Below are 22,740 nucleotides of genomic sequence, written 5' to 3' on the forward strand. Positions count from 1 at the left end.
GCCATCTGGGAGGAGTCAGTAGGTGCTTCTCCGTAGGCCTGTTTGTACCCCTGGTGGAGTGAAATAGTGACCTCATGCCTTCGAACACAACCAAACAGATTAAACTAGAACAGGTGGCAAAGGGGTTCCAATCATCCCATTTTTTTTTTTTAAAGAAATTTTTATTACGTTTTTCAAAGATAAGAGACATTGGAAACAATAACATGGAGGAAGGGAAAAGGCCATAATAAAATATACATAGCATAATTAAAATAAACAATGAGGCAAATAACACATGAGTATATATTGATATCATAATTAAAAAGAGGTAGGAAGAAGAAGAAAGTAGGAGAGAGAAAGATAGAAAGGCGAAAAAAGGAATAGAGAGAAAGAAAGTAGAGGAAGGAACAAAGTGATATAGGAGACGCTTATAGAAAAAGAGAGAAAAAGAATTAATGTATAGGAGAATGATAAGAAAGATATGTAGTGAAGGGAAGCCAAAGAAGATCAGATTTAATTTTTTGAGAAAGGGAAGGGGAGGAAACAGTAGCAATCCTATGTTCATCACAAATAAAATTCCACCAAATCAGTAGAGATATGGTAGAATTGTCTTTCCAGGATGATAGTATAACCTTGAAAGCTAATGCAATAAAAAGATCAAATAATATGGAAACCGAAGATATAACAGCTACATCAGGTGATAAGGAACCTCGAAAAACATTTTGTAGTGATAAAGTAGCATTGAATTTGAAGATTGACATACAAATATTCCAAACAGAGTTCCAAAAGGATAAAACATTAGGACATTCATAACGTTGATGTGTTAACGTGCCCATTTCAGTGGAACAAGACCAACCTAGAGGAGAAGAGGTTGGCGAAAATTTACAAATATTAACAGGAGTAATAACAGCTCTATAGTAAATGAAATATAAAGTGTGGGTTATACGAGCAGAAGCAGAAACTTTAAATAACTTGGACCACAATTTATCCCAGGTTAATATAGGAAAAGAAACAGACAAATCAGTTTCCCATGCAACCTCAATATGGGACTTAGGTCTTTCAATACCTTTAGATAACAATAACTTATTATACAAGAGCGGCTTTAGGTCTGTGGGTTGAAAATAAAGGAAATAGAGGAGTAGAAGGGGTTAAAGACGGTGTGTGAGGAGGAAGGGGAAAAAGTGGATAGATGAGATTGTACGGCAGTAACAATAATATATTCATTGAGAAAAGAGTCGGGTAATTTATAGCGGGTTTGCAAAACATGAAAAGGAACAATAGAATAGTTATGGAGTAATTGATGAACAAAAATAATACCCTTCTCTTTCCAATATTTGTAGAAGAATGTTTTACCTTTATATTTAAGAAATTTATTATACCATACAGTGGAGGACAGAAAACATTGAAGTGGAGTAAAATCCTTATAAAATGTGTTGTATAATAAAGTTTGGGAGTATTTTAAAACAGGGTTAGTGGACAAAAAGGTGCAGTGTGACATAAAAATTACATGTTGAAAAGAAAAATCTTCTAATAAGGAACGTTAAAAAAGGATCCATCAGTAAACATGAATATTTACAAAATCATAAACTAATGCAAAAGATTGTTTAATCAAAAAAGCTGAATGATAAGCTTTAAAATTTGGGAAACACACACCACCTTCATCTTTGGGGCGAATGAGTTTGGTTAGAGCAATTTGTGGGTGTTTATTGTTCCACAAAAATTTCACACATACAGAGTTAATTCGAGAAAAATATACATTGGGAATTTTGATAGGGAGCATAGATAATGTATATAAAACATGAGGAACAATCATCATTTTAATGGTATCCAACCTGCCCCACCAGGAAAGGAACAGGGGAGACCAAATAAGGAGGAGTGATTGGATTTTATTTATTAAAGCATTAAATGTGAATTTAATGGTATCATTTAGGGAAGATGAAAACCAACTGCCAAGATATTTAATTTTTGAAGGACACCAAGCAAAATTAGTACCACTAAACATAAATTGATAGCATATAGAGTTTAAGGGCAGGACTTCTGTTTTAGTGCGATTAGTTTGTAACCAGAAATACTGGAGTATAATCGAACTTCATTCATAAAATGTGGGAGAGATTCAATCGGGTTAGACATATAAATCAGAATATCATCTACATAAGCAGATATTTTAGTTTCTACCGAATAAAGTTTGAAACCAGCGATCCGGGAATTAATACGGATACGCTCAAGGAACGGTTCAAGGCATAAGATAAATAATAAAGGGGAAAGAGGGCATCCTTGCCTTGTGCCTCTGGACAAATAATTTTTTTTTGAAAAATGATTATTAACGAAAATACTGGCACGAGGGCAGGAGTACAAAAGTTTAATATAAGAAATAAAAGAGGGCCCAAAACCAAACCATTGGAGAGTTTGAAACATGAATTGCCAATTAATACGATCAAAAGCTTTTTCAGCATCCGAGCATTATCGATGCTAGTCTGCCTTTAACGAAAGCAACCTGATCAGTTTTAATCAAAAGAGGGATAATGGTTTTAAGACGGGAAGCGAGAATTTTGGCAAACATTTTACAGTCATAATTAATTAACGATATAGGGCGATCATTTTTACAATAAGAGTGGTCTTTATCCGGTTTAGGTATTATAACAATTAAGGCATCCATAAAAGATTCAGATGCTTTAGCATCAGAAATAACGAAATTAAAGAGTTGTAAGAGCTTGGGAGCAAAAATGGAATTAAAGGTGCTGTAAAACTCTACGGACAAACCGTCTGGGCCTGGTGCTTTTGACTGCTTTAGAGATTTGATAGCATTGGTTACCTCCTGAAGAGTGATGTCTTTCTCTAATTCATGAAATTCATCGGGGATAGACTGAGGGGAATGAAGACCTGAGAAAAAGGTGTTTAAATTTTGATTAGTGGGAAATGTATCTTCAGAGTAAAGAAACTTATAATATTCATGAAATACATCGGCAATATCCTCATCTGATGAGACTAGTTTTTTTGTAGATTCATTAAGAATAGGACCTATATTTTTACGTTCAGATTTAATTTTTAAGTAATTAGCTAGCATCTTACCCGCTTTATTTTGACCACCATGATATTTAGATTTAACTTTAAGCAAAATATTACATGCTTCAATCGTCGCTAATTTGTTGAGTTAAGTTTTTACATTAATCAAATCATGAAGGACATAGGTGACCGAGAAGAAAAATGCATATGTTCTAGGTCTTTGAGTTTCTGTAGCTGAGCCTCGTATTTCTTCCTGCTGGTCTTCTTTTGTTTCAATACATAGGAAATGGTAAAAGCTCGAAAAGCGGCCTTAAAAGCATCCCAGTTATTAGGAACAGAAGTATCCAATGGATTGTTGATAGTGAAAAATTCATTAATAAATGTGGTGGCTTCTTTGATATAAACTGTGTCAGATAATAAAAAAGTATTAAGTTTCCATCTACTAAAATGGGAGGAGGTGAGTGAAAGATCCAAAACAGCGTGAACAGGGGCATGGTCCGGAATTTTTTTTAATCCAATTTCAGATTTTTGAATAGAAGGAAGCAAGGGTTTACTGACCAAAATATAATCAATCCTAGAACGGGTGTGATGTACATTAGAAAAAAAAGTAAATTCAAGCAAATCAGGATTACAAGTCTTCCAAACATCATACAATGAACGAGAGGCAATGGCCGATTGAAAAGCTTTATGAGATTGATCAGGTTGGAATTTACATTTGGATAATCTATCAGAAAAAGGGTCTAAGGGCTGAAGTCGCCAGCAACAATAATATTAGGGCAATAAATTGAAGAAAGTAGAATTTTAATATTGTTCCAAAATTTAGGATCTGGCTTAACAGGACCATAAATATTTAGCAAAACCAACGTTTTATTTTGTACCACAATCTTTGCCATTACCCATCGCCCATCTCATCATTCTGAGTAGACAATATTTGTACTGCTAAAGCTTTATGAAACAATATAGCGACACCCCTTTTTTTGTTGGATGCAGGAGAAAAAACAACTTGACCCACCCATTGCCTTTTCAGCTTAAGTGACTCCACGTCAGTACAGTGAGTTTCCTGAAGAAAAGAAATCTGAGAATTTAGTTTAGATAAATGAGACAATACCTTTTGCCTTTTGACTGGATTCCCAAGACCACGGACGTTCAACGTGACAAAATTACACATAATGGAGGGATGGGAGGGTACAACACAATTGGAGTTGATACACTTCAAGGAAGAAACTACAAGAAAAAATACACCACAACAAAAAATTACATATGGAAAATATTACGAAAAACCCCACAAAGCCAAGGTACATAAACCATATAAAAATAACATAGGCAAATGTTGAACAAATAGAGATAATTAGAGGAAAAAAGCATAGAGAAAGGGAAAGAAGAGAAGATAGAAAAAGAGAAGAAAAAAGAAAGATGACCGAGAAGAGACAATAAACAAACAGATCAAAGCAAAACAGCCAGACCTGTAAAAAGAAGGGAAAACAATGTAGAGGGAACATAGTGACGCACGGCAAGGCAGATCTCATGAAAAAGAATGAGAGATATAGGAAAACGAGAACCACAGTAAGAGATACAACATGTAAGAGATAAAGAAAAGAAGGAAAACAAATAAGTTAGAAGAGGCAGTCATGATGAGCTAGTTAGATATAGACAAAGAGAGGAGAACAAAATAGAAAATCAGGCGTTAGTATCCATTCCAGTGGAAGAAAAGGAATGAAGAAAAAGTTTAAGCTTTTCAGGATCGTCAAAGGATCGTGATCGCCCATCATGGGTGATCTTGCAGAGACATGGATGAAGTATTCCATATTGAATATTAAGATGTCTCATCTGGGGCGCAAGGCAAGGAACTCTTTCCGACGAGCGTTGGTTGCATTAGAAATGTCTTGTGAGATGAAGATATTATGGCCAGACCAACTAAGACGACGCTTAAGTTTAGCAGCCCTCAGGACACTCATTTGATCAGTAAATTCCAGAAAAAGCATAATGATGCCTCGTGGTTTCATGGGGTTAGAAAGAAGGCGACCCAAGCGATAAGCTCTCTGAATGTTGATGGTAGTGGTTGAAGGTGGAAGACTGAGAAGCTCAGGAAGGAATTTCTGAAGAAACACAACCATATTGGATCCTTCAACATTTTCCGGAAGGTTGTTGCGACGGTTACGATTTTCCAAATCCTCTGTGTGAATTTTCAGTTTATGTATTTCCTGCTCAAGTATTGGAATCTTTGTAGAGACATCTTGCAAATTGCTCACACATTGTTCCAAATGTAATACTTTACTTTCCATAACGATCCATCTCTCCTCAATTTGCTTTCATTTTTAATTCGTTGCAGACATAAAAGGTTGAAGGCCACGCACTTCCTCTAAAATAGAGTCCAGAACCGGGTTTTGTGAGGAATGAATAGGAGAAGGTGGGTCATTTTTGTGTCTCTTTGGTTTTGTGCCCGTAACGGAGGATCTAGCAGAGTGTAAATCGCTGGCCATTGTTGAGAAAAGAGAAAGTAACTGTGGAAGGAACGTAGCGAAATACTCCGTAAAACACTCTGATGAGAGTAAAGTGTAAAATGAGGGCACACGTAGAGAAGACTTCAAAAAATGACCATATGTCGTTCCTCAACAAAAATATATTGTACTATCCGTATAGTAGTAGAAGAAAAATAAGGAAACGTGAGCTCAGCGGCCAAAAATGGCGGCCACCCACATCTCCAGCATACAAAAAGACACCATAAAGTAAGGGTAAACCATATGTAGTAAAACCTGAGTCAGTGCAAACCCAAGTTGTTGCACAGGGTGAGCGGAGCCGAAGAAAGTTGACAGTAGATGCGTTCTACAACTCAAAAACTGCTTGAAATACGTTGGGTGATAGAAAAATTTCTACTGTGCACAATAAGGGCTTTCAGGTCATAGCGTAATTGAGAAAGAGAAAAAAAAATTATGCAGATTGAATAATACAGATATCCGTAAAAGCAAGCATTCAGCAGTATGTAGGTATAAAATAGTCCTTTATCACTCTGGAAGCATAAAAAATAAAACAATAGTAATGATCAACCAGGAAGGATGTGAAGAAAAATGCACCATAAACATGCTGCCATTTGGATTGCAGGAAGCAATATTAGATGAGAAAACAAAAAAAAAATTACCGGGTAGTTTAAAAAACGCGTACACGGCGACCTAAAATGGCGGCCGCCCGCGTTTACTTGAAGAGAAATCCACGGATGTCGCAGCTGGAAGCCCAGGGCACAAAGGAGCCTGAAAAGCAGTCCAGAACGATCACGGCATGCTCCGGAGAAAAATCCCGGTGTTCCGGTAGTAAGAGGAGAAGAATAAGCAGCTCTCGGGAGAACACGAGTCCCGCTAAAAAGCAGAGCTCACTGAGACGGCATCGAAACCACGCCCCCCCCTCCCAATCATCCCATTTAAAGTCATTACTAGCCCTGTATCATTATTCATTTGCCATGCCCATGCTGTTCCATTGCGCATTCCCTCAGAGGGGAGGCCAAGCCCATTTGGTCCTACTCCAGGAGTTCAATTTTCTTAACCAAAGGGTGTGGGGCATCTATATCCGAGGAGAAGTCCCTCACAGTAGCATCTGGAGTCTGGCCGCTCTGTTCCCGAGCTGTTTTGGAGTTCTTGAGGGTGAAGTGTACTTTGCCCTCAGTATTTGAAGACATTCCCGTCCTTGTCTCATGGCCCGCTCTGCCACCGGGGTTCCCTTGCGTCAAGGCCCATAAGTCCTTTTCCGTTTCCTCCTCCTGGGCCAGCGTGTCTTAGGTCTCCCCAATCCCCCCACCTACAGCCCAGGGAAGGGGAACCCCTCCCGGATTTTCTCCCCCGACCTTCCGTTGGGGTGAATACTCCTCCAGCAAGCCCCAAACCTCCTCCCAGGACTGGAAGAAGAATGCCTTGCCCTCGATGATGACCTTGAGCTTTACTGGAAACAGCAGCATATAGGGCAATTGGAGGACTCTCAGTTTAGCTTTCACAGGCAAAGGTGCGTCGCTGCTTCTGTACCTCGTGGGAGTAGTCCGGGAACACCATAATTTAGGAGTTTTCATTTTGGACCCCTCCCTAATGGCGAACCTCCCTCAATATCATGTCTCAGGAAGTTCATAAAGCGTGCTATCACTGGACGCAGTGAGGCACACGGAGGTGGTCTAGCGGTCAGTGCACTGTTTTACTTGAAATCTTAACTTATGCAGTTTTCATTGATTGGCATTGGACTTCGTCTTATGATGACTCATACACTTCCCATCTTATGTCTCAACACTCTTAATTGTTTTAATTAGAGCAGTGACAGCAACAAGGAAATTAGATTTTTGTAAGGACAAAATGGCAGAAATTATATTGTGTATCACTTTAATTGCTTACTCCCATGAAATATGAGTGATCAACAGAAAAGCATTATGAGAATAGTACAGTCCATTACCATGGTTCCAGGTGCCTAGGAGACTGTCAGGAGGGGAGAGGCTGCGCTCGAAAGCCAGGGCCCAGTTCCATTATCCCTGCACTGATCCTAGCCAAGCCAGCAGTGCAAAATGGTTGTTGGTTCGAATTTCCCTCTGGATCTATTAGAAGGTTGTTTTCATGGGGTTTATATTATTTATATGCACGTGTTGTTTGTGTGCTCATATCATTATATATGTTTTCTTTTAATTCTTTATTCTGTTGCCTCTGGTTGCTGCTGTTGTCCATCTGACATTCAAACTGAATGTTCGGCTTGGATGGCAGCGTTTCCAGAGGCTCCTGTCTGCTCTTTGTGGGCGATGTTGTTGGACAACTCTCAACTATATAAATAAACACTTGGGTTGTTCCATGTCTACTTTTGCACTTCTTTTTATACTACAAAGGTTCAGGAAGGATGGAAGGCATCAGATAAGTCTTTGGTGCACTCCAAGGAAGTAGCAAACTAGATTTGGGAGGACCACATTGGGTCACTAGGACCAGCCAAGCTTGACCGTGGCAAAGTTGAAGGAGAAAAAGGAAACTAAGCTGTAGTGGTGGCGGAAAGCATAACCCAGAAGAGGGTTCCAGTCTAGGAGGAAAGCATTCACCGACAGGTTTCTGGGTAAGGGCATCAGCTCACAAATATTTGTATCTACCTGTTGAGCTGTAAGGTGAGGTAGTCTTTCTCCAAAGAACCCCAGAGGTGACTCGCTCCTCTCACTCGAGCAGAGTGGTCGCTCCCAGTGTCCCCTGCAGGCATCTGGTATCGTTAGGCTGCTTAGCGACTTGCATTTCCTTTGCTTGAATTAGTTCTGCCAATTTCATATTGCCTGCGTTTAGCCTGCTGCTCGCCGCTTTAGCTGCATTTGCACATTTGTCATTGAAAGCGTACTTTGAACTCGGTTTGCGCGTCTGTGCTCCCCCCTCCGCCTCCATTTTGTTTGTTTGTTGTTATCGTCCTCGTGGACCCGCCCCGCCTCCCAGCTGAGACGCCCTCGCCCCTCCCCCTCCACCATCCATATATGCCCACTGCATCAACGCGCAGCGTTCACGCGCAGCGACCGCGCCCAATCCGCGCCGAAGGTGAGCCCGTCTATGCCCGTCCGCGCCTGGACCGCGCCCAGCGCCAGACCCCCTGCTCCTCGCGCTGCCCAGCCCTCCCGCATTACCTACGATGCCGCCACCCTCCTAGCCCTTAACCCCGGTCGCGCCCCCAACTGCGTCCAAGCCGCTCCTGGACACACCCATGGACCTTTCTCTTGCTACTCCTGCAAATTCATCGGCACCAACAACATCCCCGCTACGACCACACCACAGACTCCCGACCCCAATCACCTACAATGCATCCTTCTCAACACCCGATCGATCCACAGACACGCCGTTGACCTATGGAATCTACTGGACACCATCTCTCCTGACGTCGCCTTCCTAACAGAAACATGGATGAACGCTTCCTCCGCCCCAGACATCACCATTGCCATCCCTGAAGATTATAAGATCACACGCAAGGACCGTACCGGACACGCAGGAGGAGGAATCGCTATCGTCCATAAAAAATCAATCCACATCTCAACTAGCTCTGACGTCAACCTCGCCAACTCTGAACACCTTCACTTCCAGATCCACATCGACCCCAAGACCACACTCAGAGGCACACTCCTCTACAGACCACCAGGACCCCGCGCAAAATTCAGTGAAGATATCACGGACTTCATCACCCCACACGCGCTCCCCTCCAAAGATTACATCCTTCTGGGAGACCTCAACTTTCACCTTGAAAAAAACAACGACCGCAACACCACCACCCTCTTGGACAACCTCGCCAACCTCGGACTTAAACAACTGGTCACTTCCCCCACCCACATCGCAGGTCACACTCTCGACCCTATCTTCACCTCTAGCAATCATATCTCCTTCAGCCATACTACGGATCTCCTCTGGACTGACCACAGCTGCGTTCACTTCACCTACAACAAGCCGAGACCCATCACCAACCCCCAACCAACCCTGCAAAGAAACTGGAACAAAATCACCATCGACCAGATCTCCTCATCGCTCCTTCTAAACACCCCAGCCCACTCTTCTAACCCAGACCAAGCCGCCGCCAACCTCACCCTCTGGTTATCCAACACCGCCGACACCTTAGCACCACTGAAAAAACGTCAACGCAAACCTGGCAGCAAGAAGGCCTCCTGGTTCAACGATGATCTTAAGAAGTCCAAGAAACTCTGCCGCTCCCTTGAAAAGGCCTGGAAAAAAGACCCAACCACTAGCACCAAGGACGCCTTCAAAAACGCAACCCGCTCACACCACCAACTAATCCGAAAGGCCAAGAAAACAGCATTCAAGGATCGACTAGATAACAACGCCCACAACAGCAAGGAACTCTTCAACATCGTCAAGGAATTTACTAATCCCTCAGCCAACTCCAACGACATCACCCCCTCTCAAGCCCTCTGCGACTCCCTAGCCTCATTTTTCCACAACAAAATTGCAGACATCCACAACAGCTTCGACAACCAACCCGGAGACCAACCCACCCAACCATATGTTGATCATTCTCCCCCCTTGAACACCCTTAACGACTGGAACCCAATCTCCACTGAGGACACCATCCGCCTGATGAACTCCATCCATTCTGGATCCCCCACTGACCCATGTCCTCACCACATCTTCAACAAAGCAGACTCCGTCATAGCACCGCACCTCCGAGACGTCATCAACTGCTCCTTCAACTCCGCCACCTTCCCGGAAAGCTGGAAACACGCTGAACTCACCGCCCTTCTGAAAAAACCCACAGCGGACCCCACCGAACTCAAAAATTACCGCCCCATATCACTCCTTCCTTTCCCGGCCAAAGTCATTGAGAAAGCTGTCAACAATCAGCTCGCCGCTTTCCTCGAAGCCAACAAATCCCTCGACTCCTCACAATCTGGCTTCCGAGCAAAACACAGCACTGAAACCGCCCTCATCGCAGCAACAGACGACATTCGAACTCTACTGGACAATGGAGACACAGTCGCCCTCATCCTCCTCGACCTCTCCGCAGCTTTCGACACAGTCTGCCACAGCACCCTTTTACAACGCCTCAGAAACATCGGGATACAAGGAAAAGCACTTGAATGGATCACCTCGTTCCTCACCGGAAGAACCCAGAAAGTCCGCCTTCAACCATTCAAGTCCGAAGCCACTGAAGTCATCTGTGGCGTACCACAAGGATCCTCACTCAGTCCCACCCTCTTCAACGTATACATGAGGCCCCTTGCGGCCATCGCTCGCCAACACAACCTCAACATCATCTCCTAGGCGGATGACACCCAACTGATCCTTTCTCTCACCAACGACCCCAGCACCGCCAAAACTAACCTACACGAAGGAATGAAAGAAGTTGCCGAATGGATGAAACACAGCCGTCTGAAACTCAACTCAGATAAAACAGAAGTCCTCATCTTAGGTACATCCCCCTCTGCATGGGACGACTCTTGGTGGCCGGAAGCCCTTGGAAAAGCACCCATCCCGACAGACCACGCACGGAACCTAGGCGTTATCCTGGATTCTTCACTCTCAATGAACAGACAAGTCAGCGCCGTATCCTCATCCTGTTTCAACATTCTTCGCATGCTCAAAAAAACATTTCGCTGGATCCCCACCGAAACCAGAAAAACAGTCACCCATGCTCTGGTCACGAGCCGACTGGACTACGGAAACACCCTCTACGCAGGTACCACCGCTAAACTCCAGAAGAAACTCCAACGAATCCAAAACGCCTCAGCCAGGATCATATTAGACATCCCGCGTAACGAACACATCTCCGGTCACCTGAAAGACCTCCACTGGCAACCGTCAATAAGAGGATCACTTTCCGACTGCTAACCCACGCACACAAATCACTCTACGACATCGGACCAGAATGCCTCAACTCACGACTGTCCTTCTACACCCCCCCCCGCCAACTACGTTCTTCCAACCAAGCCCTCGCCACTGTACCTCGCATCAACAAGACCACCATGGGAGGCAGATCCTTCTCATACCTGGCAGCTAAAACATGGAACTCACTCCCCACTCACCTTCGCCTTACCCAGAACCACCTAGCATTCAGAAAGCAACTTAAAACATGGATATTTGACAAGTAATCCTCCTCCCCTCCCTAAGCGCCTTGAGACCCTATGGGTATGTAGTGCGCTATATAAATTCTTTTGACTTGACTTGACTTGAGAGTGAAGAGATTCTGCAGATTTGTAGATCCAGCATCTAGCCACTGAAATGGTAGTAGTAGGAGTAAACTTTATTGGGTGATTAATATTTGCAAAAAAAGCACATTTAAATGAGGCTACATATATAAATACATTCAATAAAGGAACCTCAACGTATATTGCAATAGGCGTTATTCAAAACCTTTTCGTTAAAAATCTCATATATCATTACAAAAAATTTAATGGGACAAAAAAACTGAGAAAGCTCCGGATTTAACTGTTTATGATCTTAGTCTGTGTCCAGTGTACAATGCCCTGCATTCTATTTAGGAGTGGGCGGAATTTGCGTAATCGCGTTAAGCAAATCTCCGCAAAACAGTAAAAAATCTCCGCGAACACTCGGAATTGCTTGTTCGCGATGCTTTTTTCCTGTTCGCAATTGCTGTTTGCGTGCTCGGGGGGAAATATCTTGCGAACACGCATTTTGAGAACGCGAACAAGCAAAAAATGTCGCAAACTCGCGGAATGCAGAATTTTGGGCAATTTCGCATTCTCCGCGGAACGCGAAGTTACCCAAATTCAGCGAACGGAACGGAATTTACCGCCCAGGCCTAATTCTATTCAGGTTTAACAGTTGGGGGGGGGAATATCGGATTATGATATCTAATTAAAAGCAGTATATAACAATTCGGATTATGCAGCTTCTGCATTTTGAAAATGGCCCTCTTTGATTAGTCTGTTATATAACAGTTACATTTGACATAGGCATTAAAATCCTGTTTTGATGGAAAAGCTGTCTGTGAGTTTGGATCCCTCTCTGGTTCCAGTATGGTTTCAATAGCAGTTTGCGCTCTTTATCTAGGCCCCTGAAGCTACATAACAAGTGGAGAATGTAATCACTGGAATCACCACAAATTTTACAGTGCATGGTTGTTTCTAACCTTTGCCTAGGAGGGAGGTGCTGGTTTACTGGGAGAACACCCATCCTCAATTTCAAATATGATTCCTTCACAATCTTTGAAAATCCTGTTCCCAAATAGACTTGTGGAGCGGGCCTTATATAAGTCTGAATAACAAACCACCAGTGGGCCCTCATGGTCAAGGCAAATTTATCTACTTCCAAAGATAATGACTTTACTGTTTTATTTACTAATTGTTTAAAAGTTTTTTGTAGCCCATTGACATCCCAGAGATCTTGTAGGGCTAGATAATGTATTGCCATTTGTAGATAGATCGAAGCTGGACTGCCTCTAGCCACTGAAATAGGAACATTTGCTGAAGGACCAGTCTGCTATAGATTTGGATTCGCCCAGGAGGTGCTCTGCTTAGTCACGATGTTCCTTTGTAGGCAACAGTTCCAGACTTCCAGTGAGAGAAAGGCCAGAGTTTTGAGCCTGGGCACCACTAGTTTGTTCACATAACAGCCCACAGGAATACTGTCCATTTGGAGTTTCAGGAGACATGATTGTGTTTCTGTTGTGTAACAGTTTGTCTTGAAATGTTAACATCATTGTGAGTCAATGCTCACTAGCATCCTGCAAATTATAATCTAACAACATATTTATTTACTAAATGATTAAAAAATATCCAGATCGCTTTAGAATTTAAAAACACCCTTAATATATGCTTGCTTTGTTTAAATGTTGGATGAGTATGCTTTCCCAACAAGGATGTGAGAATATGGGCCTCAAGTTGAACTTTCTGCAAGGACTGGGTGACCACCGAGGCAGCCAGCAGTGCCTACCCTTAATTTCACACTGATACATCTTTGTTGAGTGCGTTTGTGAAAGATGAAAGTAACCATAGACCCATAATCACAGGACCGTAAATATACAAATTTCAAAAGTCTGTGTCTGTATCAAGGTTATATAGTGTTAGATTATATATGCACTACTGAAAAACTTGAAATGGAGGTAGGGGCTAACTGCGTTTCAGAACATCGATAAGATTTGATTGAGGTAGGCATATGGAGCGTGGCTAAGGCAAATGTACCTGCACGGACACAGTAAATCCTTCACCTGCACTCTGAAGTATCAATCCTTCCCTCCTGCATTATGTGACCAGAGTGTTGACTTCACTGCCTTTGAGTTCCAGACAGTTGGATTTATCCATTTGTTATGATGCCTTAGGGTGCTCAAGAGCAATATCACACACTATTAATGTTTTTGCTGAGATTTCATTGATTATGTGATCACATCAGTGATGTCCTAATGGTCATCAGTGATGTCGTGTGAGGTAATCTGAAGAATGTTTGAATTAATGTGGACTGTTTGAATGAACTCACCACTGCTGATCACGCTGGGCCTCATTTCAGCATGTCTGCGCCACTACAGACAGGGACTAGCCACATACAAATTTGATACAGAAAAGGGGGTGGTGATGAACAGAGTGTCTGAATTAAGCAGACCACTCTTACCCAGTCCAAAGATCAGGGCTTGATCCATCACCGTTATTTATCTCACTGCCCCATCCCAGCTCAGAACCTGGCTATATGCAAATTAGTCTGTCCCTGGCCCAGTGCATCATGGGAACAGGGCAGACCAAACTACCAAGCCAATTCTTCACCAGAAAGGAGACAAGCTACCGGGGACCGGTTTCTGGCATTTCAGCCTCTTCGGCCCGGCTTGCTTGAATCCTGATGGAGCAGTGAGAAAGGGACTCATGTCTGAGTATACCCTGCACACCTATAGTGGCCAAAAACGATACAGAAAAGGGGGTGGTGATGAACAGAGTGTCTGAATTAAGCAGACCACTCTTACCCAGTCCAAAGATCAGGGCTTGATCCATCACCGTTATTTATCTCACTGCCCCATCCCAGCTCAGAACCTGGCTATATGCAAATTAGTCTGTCCCTGGCCCAGTGCATCATGGGAACAGGGCAGACCAAACTACCAAGCCAATTCTTCACCAGAAAGGAGACAAGCTACCGGGGACCGGTTTCTGGCATTTCAGCCTCTTCGGCCCGGCTTGCTTGAATCCTGATGGAGCAGTGAGAAAGGGACTCATGTCTGAGTATACCCTGCCACACCTATAGTGGCCAAAAACGATACAGAAAAGGGGGTGGTGATGAACAGAGTGTCTGAATTAAGCAGACCACTCTTACCCAGTCCAAAGATCAGGGCTTGATCCATCACCGTTATTTATCTCACTGCCCCATCCCAGCTCAGAACCTGGCTATATGCAAATTAGTCTGTCCCTGGCCCAGTGCATCATGGGAACAGGGCAGACCAAACTACCAAGCCAATTCTTCACCAGAAAGGAGACAAGCTACCGGGGACTGGTTTCTGGCATTTCAGCCTCTTCGGCCCGGCTTGCTTGAATCCTGATGGAGCAGTGAGAAAGGGACTCATGTCTGAGTATACCCTGCCACACCTATAGTGGCCAAAAACGATACAGAAAAGGAGGTGGTGATGAACAGAGTGTCTCAATTAAGCAGACCACTCTTACCCAGTCCAAAGATCAGGGCTTGATCCATCACCGTTATTTATCTCACTGCCCCATCCCAGCTCAGAACCTGGCTATATGCAAATTAGTCTGTCCCTGGCCCAGTGCATCATGGGAACAGGGCAGACCAAACTACCAAGCCAATTCTTCACCAGAAAGGAGACAAGCTACCGGGGACCGGTTTCTGGCATTTCAGCCTCTTCGGCCCGGCTTGCTTGAATCCTGATGGAGCAGTGAGAAAGGGACTCATGTCTGAGTATACCCTGCCACACCTATAGTGGCCAAAAACGATACAGAAAAGGGGGTGGTGATGAACAGAGAGTCTGAATTAAGCAGACCACTCTTACCCAGTCCAAAGATCAGGGCTTGATCCATCACCGTTATTTATCTCACTGCCCCATCCCAGCTCAGAACCTGGAACCTCCCTTGCTCATTGCACCATCAGGATTCAAGCAAGCCGGGCCGAAGACGGCTGTAATGCCAGAAACCGGTCCCCGGAAGCTTGTTTCCTTCCCAGTGTAAGAATTGGCTTTTGTAGTCTGGTCTGCCCTGTTCCCATGATGCACTGGGCCAGGGACAGACTAATTTGCATACAGCCAGGTTCTGAAACTGGGATGGTGCAATGAGCTAAAAAACGGTGTTGGATCTAGCCCTGATCTCTTGACTGGGTGAGAGTACTCTGCTTAATTCAGAGACTCTGTCCATCACCACCCCTTGTTGTAAATAATTTTGTCCACCCTAAGCGTGGAAGGGTATACTCAGATGTGAGTCCCTTGCTCATTGCACCATCAGGATTCAAGCAAGCCGGGCCGAAGACGGCTGTAATGCCAGAAACCGGTCCCCGGAAGCTTGTTTCCTTCCCAGTGTAAGAATTGGCTTTTGTAGTCTGGTCTGCCCTGTTCCCATGATGCACTGGGCCAGGGACAGACTAATTTGCATACAGCCAGGTTCTGAAACTGGGATGGTGCAATGAGCTAAAAAACGGTGTTGGATCTAGCCCTGATCTCTTGACTGGGTGAGAGTACTCTGCTTAATTCAGAGACTCCGTCCATCACCACCCCTTGTTGTAAACACATACAAATTTAGCCTCACCCTGCGCCCCACAATGTACCAACCAGACCAAACTGAAAGGTCAGGTCTCCAGTGAATGGGCACACCGGCAGCCCCAGGGCGGTTTCAGCCTTGTTAGGCTTCGTCAAGCGAGGTGCAGCTTGAGTCCTGTGGCACAAAAGCAGAGGTCCTGTACAGGCAAGGCAGGCGCTTAAATTAAGGTTTATCCAGTTTGCAATGACAGATACTTTTAGTAGCTTTTAGTTTCCATTCTCATCATACACTCAGATTTTTAGTCTTTACGATTACGTATACATTTTCATATTTATAAACATTACTTTTTTATGAGTAGTCGTATTCATGTATTTCATTCTGCTCATCTGCATCTGTGATTAATAACAAGGCATTTTTGATTTGTTTGTTTAAAAGAAGGTATTTAAACAAAACTAAGATCAAAGGGGCCAAACTTGTGTAGTAAGTTTAAATCACATTAAAAAGGCCTTATAACGACTATGAGAATTGTTATCGCATGTGAAGTCGTTGTATTATGCAATGTTGTGAGGTAGGAAATTCATGTCTATGGAATTTCACGTTTACTCTGCAGGAATAAATGCCAATTTCATGAAGATATGACTTTTTAACTCAACCAATGAAGCAATTAAAGACATCTAAAAATCAGATCAACCGGTTGGAAATTGCGCTTTACAAAAACACCAAAAAGACGTGATAAATCAAAAGGTCGTCTGGCACACGAGAAGTAGTGCAATAACAGTACGACGCTGACCTCAAGAGGGAAAAGTGCTTCAAAACTAGAATTCACATGACCCTATCCTGCTGCATAGACCTTCTGCTGAGCATGGCTTTTGGCCCATTCACTGTGTATTTTTCTCCATGCATCCCTTTCTGTGTATTTCCCTCACACCCTGAGCTTTTTAAAAGCGTTTGTAAGAGTCACAAATCTAATCTGATCTGTGAATTTTTTATTTCCCCACAAAACAGCAGACGAATCCAGGCATTAAAATGGCAGCTTGCACGATCGCAGTTGCGTTTTAATTCTTGTATCAAGCACTGTTTTCTGCGTTTTTTCCCGGTGTGGTGTTCTTCTGCTTTTCTCCAGCAACCACTTGGGGTAAGACACCTCTCATGGTGCCTCCTAATAAGTGCAGCTGATAGGTGTATTTTTTTAAAAGAGCAAAATTTCAATCAATAATCGATTCTACAGAACTCTTCGCCAATTATTTATCACATTTGTAAAAAAAAGAATCGAATATTATCTCCAGGATTCCGTAATTACTGAACCACAACTTAAACGACACAGATGTTCAAAACGGTTAACCCTTTCAATCTGACCCAGCAAGTTTTTTAAATAGTTATATCTCAGAAACCCAAAAGGTGATGGGAGGAATGCCTCCAATTCTTTTTTCCACTTGCAGTCACTCCGGGTAGCATTCCAATCCTTCGTTCTTTTGCCCTCCATGCCATTTTAGCTTAGACATAGCCATATGCAAATCATTCTTAACCCTGCTCAAATAGAAACAGTCCAGCCCGAACTGCCAAGCTAGGTTCTCCCTGAACCAGAACACAAGCAACCTAAGGCTGGTTTGCCCTGATTGGCTCATCATTCAGGTATAGTTTGGTTCCAGTGACACAGTGAGCCCAGGACCTACTTCTGGGCATACCCTTGACACATAGCTCGTACATCAAACACACACAACGTGATGGGAGGAATACTTGCAATTTGTGTAACAACCTGACAATCACTGGGGGTAGCATCCCAAACCATTGTTATTTTGCTCACTGTGCTATTTTAGTTTGGACCCCGCCATATCCAAGTCAGTCTTGACTCTGCTCAAATAGGAACAGTCCAGCCCGAATTGCCAGGCTAGGCCAGCGCCTCTTTGAACAGGAACACAAGTAACTTAATACCCGTTTCCCCCAGGTTTCACTTGGTTCCAGTGGCACAGTGAGTACAGGATGCACATCTGGGTATACCCTTGCCACGTAGGGCAGGGTGGTGTGCAAAAGACTGAAGTTTTGCACTGCTACCCTCAACTATTGGTATGCCCAGAATTGAGTCCCTTAATCATTGTGCTGTGAAAATAAGCTACACTTGACTGAAGCCTCCCAATCAGGGTGAAACCTGTTTTGGGTTGCTTGTGTTCCGGTTTAGAGAGGATCTGGCTTGGCAGTTCAGGATGGACTGTTCCTATGAGGTGTGAACCTTCTCCGAAAGCTGAGAGAGAGGTCTTTAGTGTGTGCTGGGAGTCACCCCCAACCACAGTCCAGTGCGAGGCATAAATGTGTCCCTATGCACTCGCTTCAATACACTACTGGTCATGTGAAAGACCCAAGAAGGACTGCACCTGCTGTTGAAACCTGTGAGGAGCCCTGAAAAGTTGTACCTGCTCCCACTCGTGTCCAGTATAAAGAAGTGGACTCAAAGGGTCAGTTGGCTGACCTTCTGTTAAGCTACTAGGACACAGCGAGATTTTAGAAGCCATTATCCTGAGGAGCTCAGCTGACCAGTTCCAACTGGACCTCACATGGACCCTGCAGGACTGAGTCTTGACCCCAACTTCTGTTCCTGAGGTCCTAGACCCATGGCTGTGTCAGAGTGTACTCTTCCTAACATCCTGAAAAACCTGGACATTAAAAAGTTTTCGCTCTGAAGACATCTGGAGGCAAACCTGCTATGTCAAATTAACAAACATGGGCTGCAGATGGACCAAATATTCAGGTTGATCCTGCCTGGAGCTTTTCCACGGTAGCAAATCCATTTCAGTGGAACAATGTTGAGAGTATCCTGCCTTTTGGAGCTCTGTCTGGCTACAGTTTGCAGCCTTGCTGTTCTGAGGAGTCAGAATAAAAAAAAAGTGACTAACTCTGAATGTAGAAATCTTCACTGGGCCAAGGTACAAAAAGTATCCAACTGGTGAAGGACCTTCCTTTTGCGTGAATGTATAATTTCTCAGACTCACTTCTTTTCTGCCAAAAATCAATGGCTTCAGCAGGGCTCCATCCAATGGCTATCGGGCCTCGTGGATCCCTTCTCGACCACAGCCTGCTGCCTTGCATCGCTGAGGATTTGTTTGCTTCAATTTCAGAGACTAAATCAGAAGGTAAAACGTCCAACCCGTTCAAACCTGGTTCCTGTATCTAACCCGCTCTTCTATTGTGGTTGGGCTTAAATCTCACCTAGGTACCAGTCAAATGCCACCAGATGACCTTGATTGGCGCTTAATGCTTTTTTTGGAGCTATTTTCATTTAAAATTTAAAAAAAAATAGTATCTCCAGTTCTCCTTATTGGATTTTCTGTTGTATTGGTTTTGTTTTGTTCATTAAATTATTCTCATTTTTTTTTATAAATTGGAGTGGGCTGTTTGTGTTGTTTATTTTTTTTACTCTTTAGCTATTTTGGTACCTCTAAATGCCTTAGAAATTGTCTTAAGTTAAGCTTTCCTGCTCTGTGCCATACTTACTGGGCGTTGAGCTCAGGTTTAAACTACTGAAACGGTTGCTGGACCTTACAAGACTAGTGATATTATTACTTGGGGTGAATTATCACTCCCCCCAACCCTCCCGCTTATTATAAATCCACAGGGATAGACCTGCCAGTGAAGGCGCCTGTGAGAAAAAACAAAGCTCCACCAGGTCATCCCACGCCTTGTATCGAAGGAACAAATATGCAGGATGCTGTTCGTTCCTGCCTCTTTCACAGTACACAGAAAAGCAAGTAATGCAACTGCTCATCACTGTTAGCTCATTCCCAATTTCACATGCCCCCTTCATGATAAGAGGACTTGCCTAATAGTGTTCAAGCTGACCGGCACTGCAAGACCCCTTGAGTGTATTTTGTGAATCTACTTTTTGTGCATAGAAATAAAATACTTCATCTTGCCATTTCCTTTTGCACTGTTTTTCTTGGACCGTTTTTGAGACTTTAAATTGTGCTGTTTAAAAGAGAAAATATTTTAACGGATTCTGAAACAAAAAGACTTTTTATTCATTGTTGTGTTTTTTTTAAGCTTGGTAAACTACGTAGATTTTAACCCAACAGGAACGTGTGTTGGGTCAGCAGGTTCAGATAATGCAGTTAAGCTATGGGATCTCCGAATGAACAAACTGCTGCAGCACTATGAAGGTAAGGTCAGTTTTGGTAAATGCAAGGAAATGTCTCTTTTTGCATGACCCCCACACCCCCAAACGTTTGGGTTGATGCTGCTGGTTTTTCGAATCTGAAGGTACTCTGAGTTCAGTGTCAGTGCTTTGACCCTCAAAACATGTATCTCTGGTTCGTTCACCCATGATTGGCATAATGTAATTTATTGATAAATCCCTAGTATATGGTACAAGTGATACCCAGAGAATGTAAGTTAAAGTGTCCTTCATTGACTGCAGCTCTTATTGTGCCACCACGAGTGTGACAAAATAAACAATGACTCCCAGCCTGCTTTTGCTGACTGGTAGAGTAATTTTCAAACTGCTGGCTTGACTTTGCTATTTAAAATCCAGTCCAGACTTTCTTTTTTGATATATATGTCACCCCTAAGGCAGGCCTATCCATCGCTAAGACATAATTCTGTTTATTAAAAAGTAAAATGTGATTTTACATGTTCCAACTGTAAAACTCCCACATTCTTGTTTGTGCAGTAGAAAGGCTAGTGGCCCCGTTTTTGAGTATAGGGTCACATGCTGAAAACTCAGCTGTGCTAACTTCTGAATGGGACTACTAAAGTTGGTGCTTCAAGGTATCCCAAAAATTGTTGCATTAAACCCAGCTTGATGCCCAAGTCGATTTCAATGTAACGTTTAAGTAAACAACGACTTTAGAAAGTTGCCACTCTGTTGCCTTAAGTTTTTCAGTGACAGTTTTTGGCTGCTGGCCTCATGACAGAGGAGGAGTATGAATGACCCTCAAGAAGGAATCAAAGGCCTTGCCTTTGGAAGAGGTGTTACTTTGTTCCTGGCAGCAATGTCAAACAGGTTTTGAACTAAATCTCAAACTTTAAAGGGAAAGCAGCATTTGAAAGGCAAATGGTGGACACACACCAGAGGGGCTCCCCTTTTGTTCTAGTAGACAGGTTGGCATTGGGGGACATAGAAGAGGAAACAGTTGCATAACCAGTATTCCCTAGTGCATGTAGTGTTAGGTAGGCTCACGTCTAGGGTGGGCTTCCAAGTGTCACACACAGTACAGGGTTCTTATGTCTTGGAAGTGGGTAGAATATTGCATTCTGTGATAGCTAGATGAGAAGTTGGATTTAAATTAATGTTTTAGGAATTACACTTTTTAGAATGTGGACATTTCTCTGTGCTTACTGCTCTTTGTGCCTGATAGACTGTCTTCAATACACTTCTGGGTTGGGTGACAGCTTCACTTTGTGCATTTCCTCCAGACAGTCAGAAACATAGGAATGTGAGGTGCATCTGCATTCCGAGCATTCATCTGCATTCTGATGGGTCTTCCTGGTCCGGGAGTAATGGGAAGTGATGACACTTACAGTTCAATAGGTCCTTTCCACACAGAAAGCACTGATTTACATCCCTCCCCACCCCCACCCCATATAGGCTGGCAGACGGGACTAGGTTGAATGGGATCCTTGTGAACTGCAGAGAGTTGCTTTGAAGTCACCCCCTACTGGGTCACTGACCCCCTGAAATCAGACACTTATGGATCTTGAACTGAACTGAACATCTGTCACAAGAAGTGCTGTGCTACTTAAAGGACTCAGCTCGACTGCTTTTCTGGAAGGACTTCTTTTCTGCTTGTTGCCCTGCTGCTGCTCTCTGATTCTGCTGAAGGAGGACTGGACTCTGTCTTCTCTCTGAATGATCTCCAAGGACTTGCTGGCTTGACTTCTGTTTTTGGAAGTCTCAGGTATATAAAAGACTTACTGCAATTCTGCTGGTGCTGCTTGACTCCACCTTCTGTGAGGTGCCCCCTCTATGTTCTAGGCCTCAGAAGTGGGTTCTGCAGCTGCTTTAATCAAAACTGATGCATCATCACCACTGCACTGATAGGAACCAAAGCTCGATGACAACGCTACAACCCGACTGTGTGGAAGAGATTGACGCATCGAGCCCTCACTGTCAACTCTGTGCTCCATCCAAGGTACTTTCTCAGCGGGCCCTGCGTGAATCTTGTAGCCGGCCCACCCTCCATCACATTTTGCCTGAACGTTGGATTTGCACTGGTTCCTGGTTACCACTAGTGACTTTATATTTAATCTTTAACAATTCTTATCTTGACTTCTACTCATGGATTTTTGTTGTGTTGGTCTTATTTTACTCAGATAAAATTCTCAATTTTTCTAAACCTGTGTGTAGTCTTTTTGTGGTGTAGTCAAATTAGCTTTATTCGACAATTAGTCATAAAAGCAGATGTACAAAACTGAAGAAAACACATGACCGTTATTTAGTAACACATAAAATAAATTGCACTAAAAAAATCAGTTAAAACATTAAAAAGATTAAAACTGTGGGCATTTAACACATTGGACCCCTCTTGGTAATTGTTAAATACATTACAACTATTTTGCTAGTTATTGTGCGGCAACAAAATTCATTAATGTCAACCTTTGCCATGCCATGATATTCTTCTAAGCCACTGTAATTTAAGTCAGATGGGCTA

General features: G+C 43.2%; 1 protein-coding gene across 3 annotated transcripts in view; it reads left to right on the forward strand.

The window, feature by feature from the left end:
• LOC144816539 (uncharacterized) overlaps nucleotides 1–22,740 on the forward strand; it is a 1,138,385-nt gene that overhangs the window by 259,064 nt on the left and 856,581 nt on the right. For all 3 annotated transcript variants that reach the window (XM_078674268.1, XM_078674269.1, XM_078674271.1), the window contains exon 8: nucleotides 20,135–20,250. In XM_078674268.1, the coding sequence (XP_078530394.1) occupies nucleotides 20,135–20,250 (116 nt within the window). The remainder of the gene's footprint in view (nucleotides 1–20,134; nucleotides 20,251–22,740) is intronic.

This window comes from Lissotriton helveticus, chromosome 1_1 (genome assembly GCF_964261635.1).
Source record: "Lissotriton helveticus chromosome 1_1, aLisHel1.1, whole genome shotgun sequence".
Classification (NCBI taxonomy): domain Eukaryota; kingdom Metazoa; phylum Chordata; class Amphibia; order Caudata; family Salamandridae; genus Lissotriton; species Lissotriton helveticus.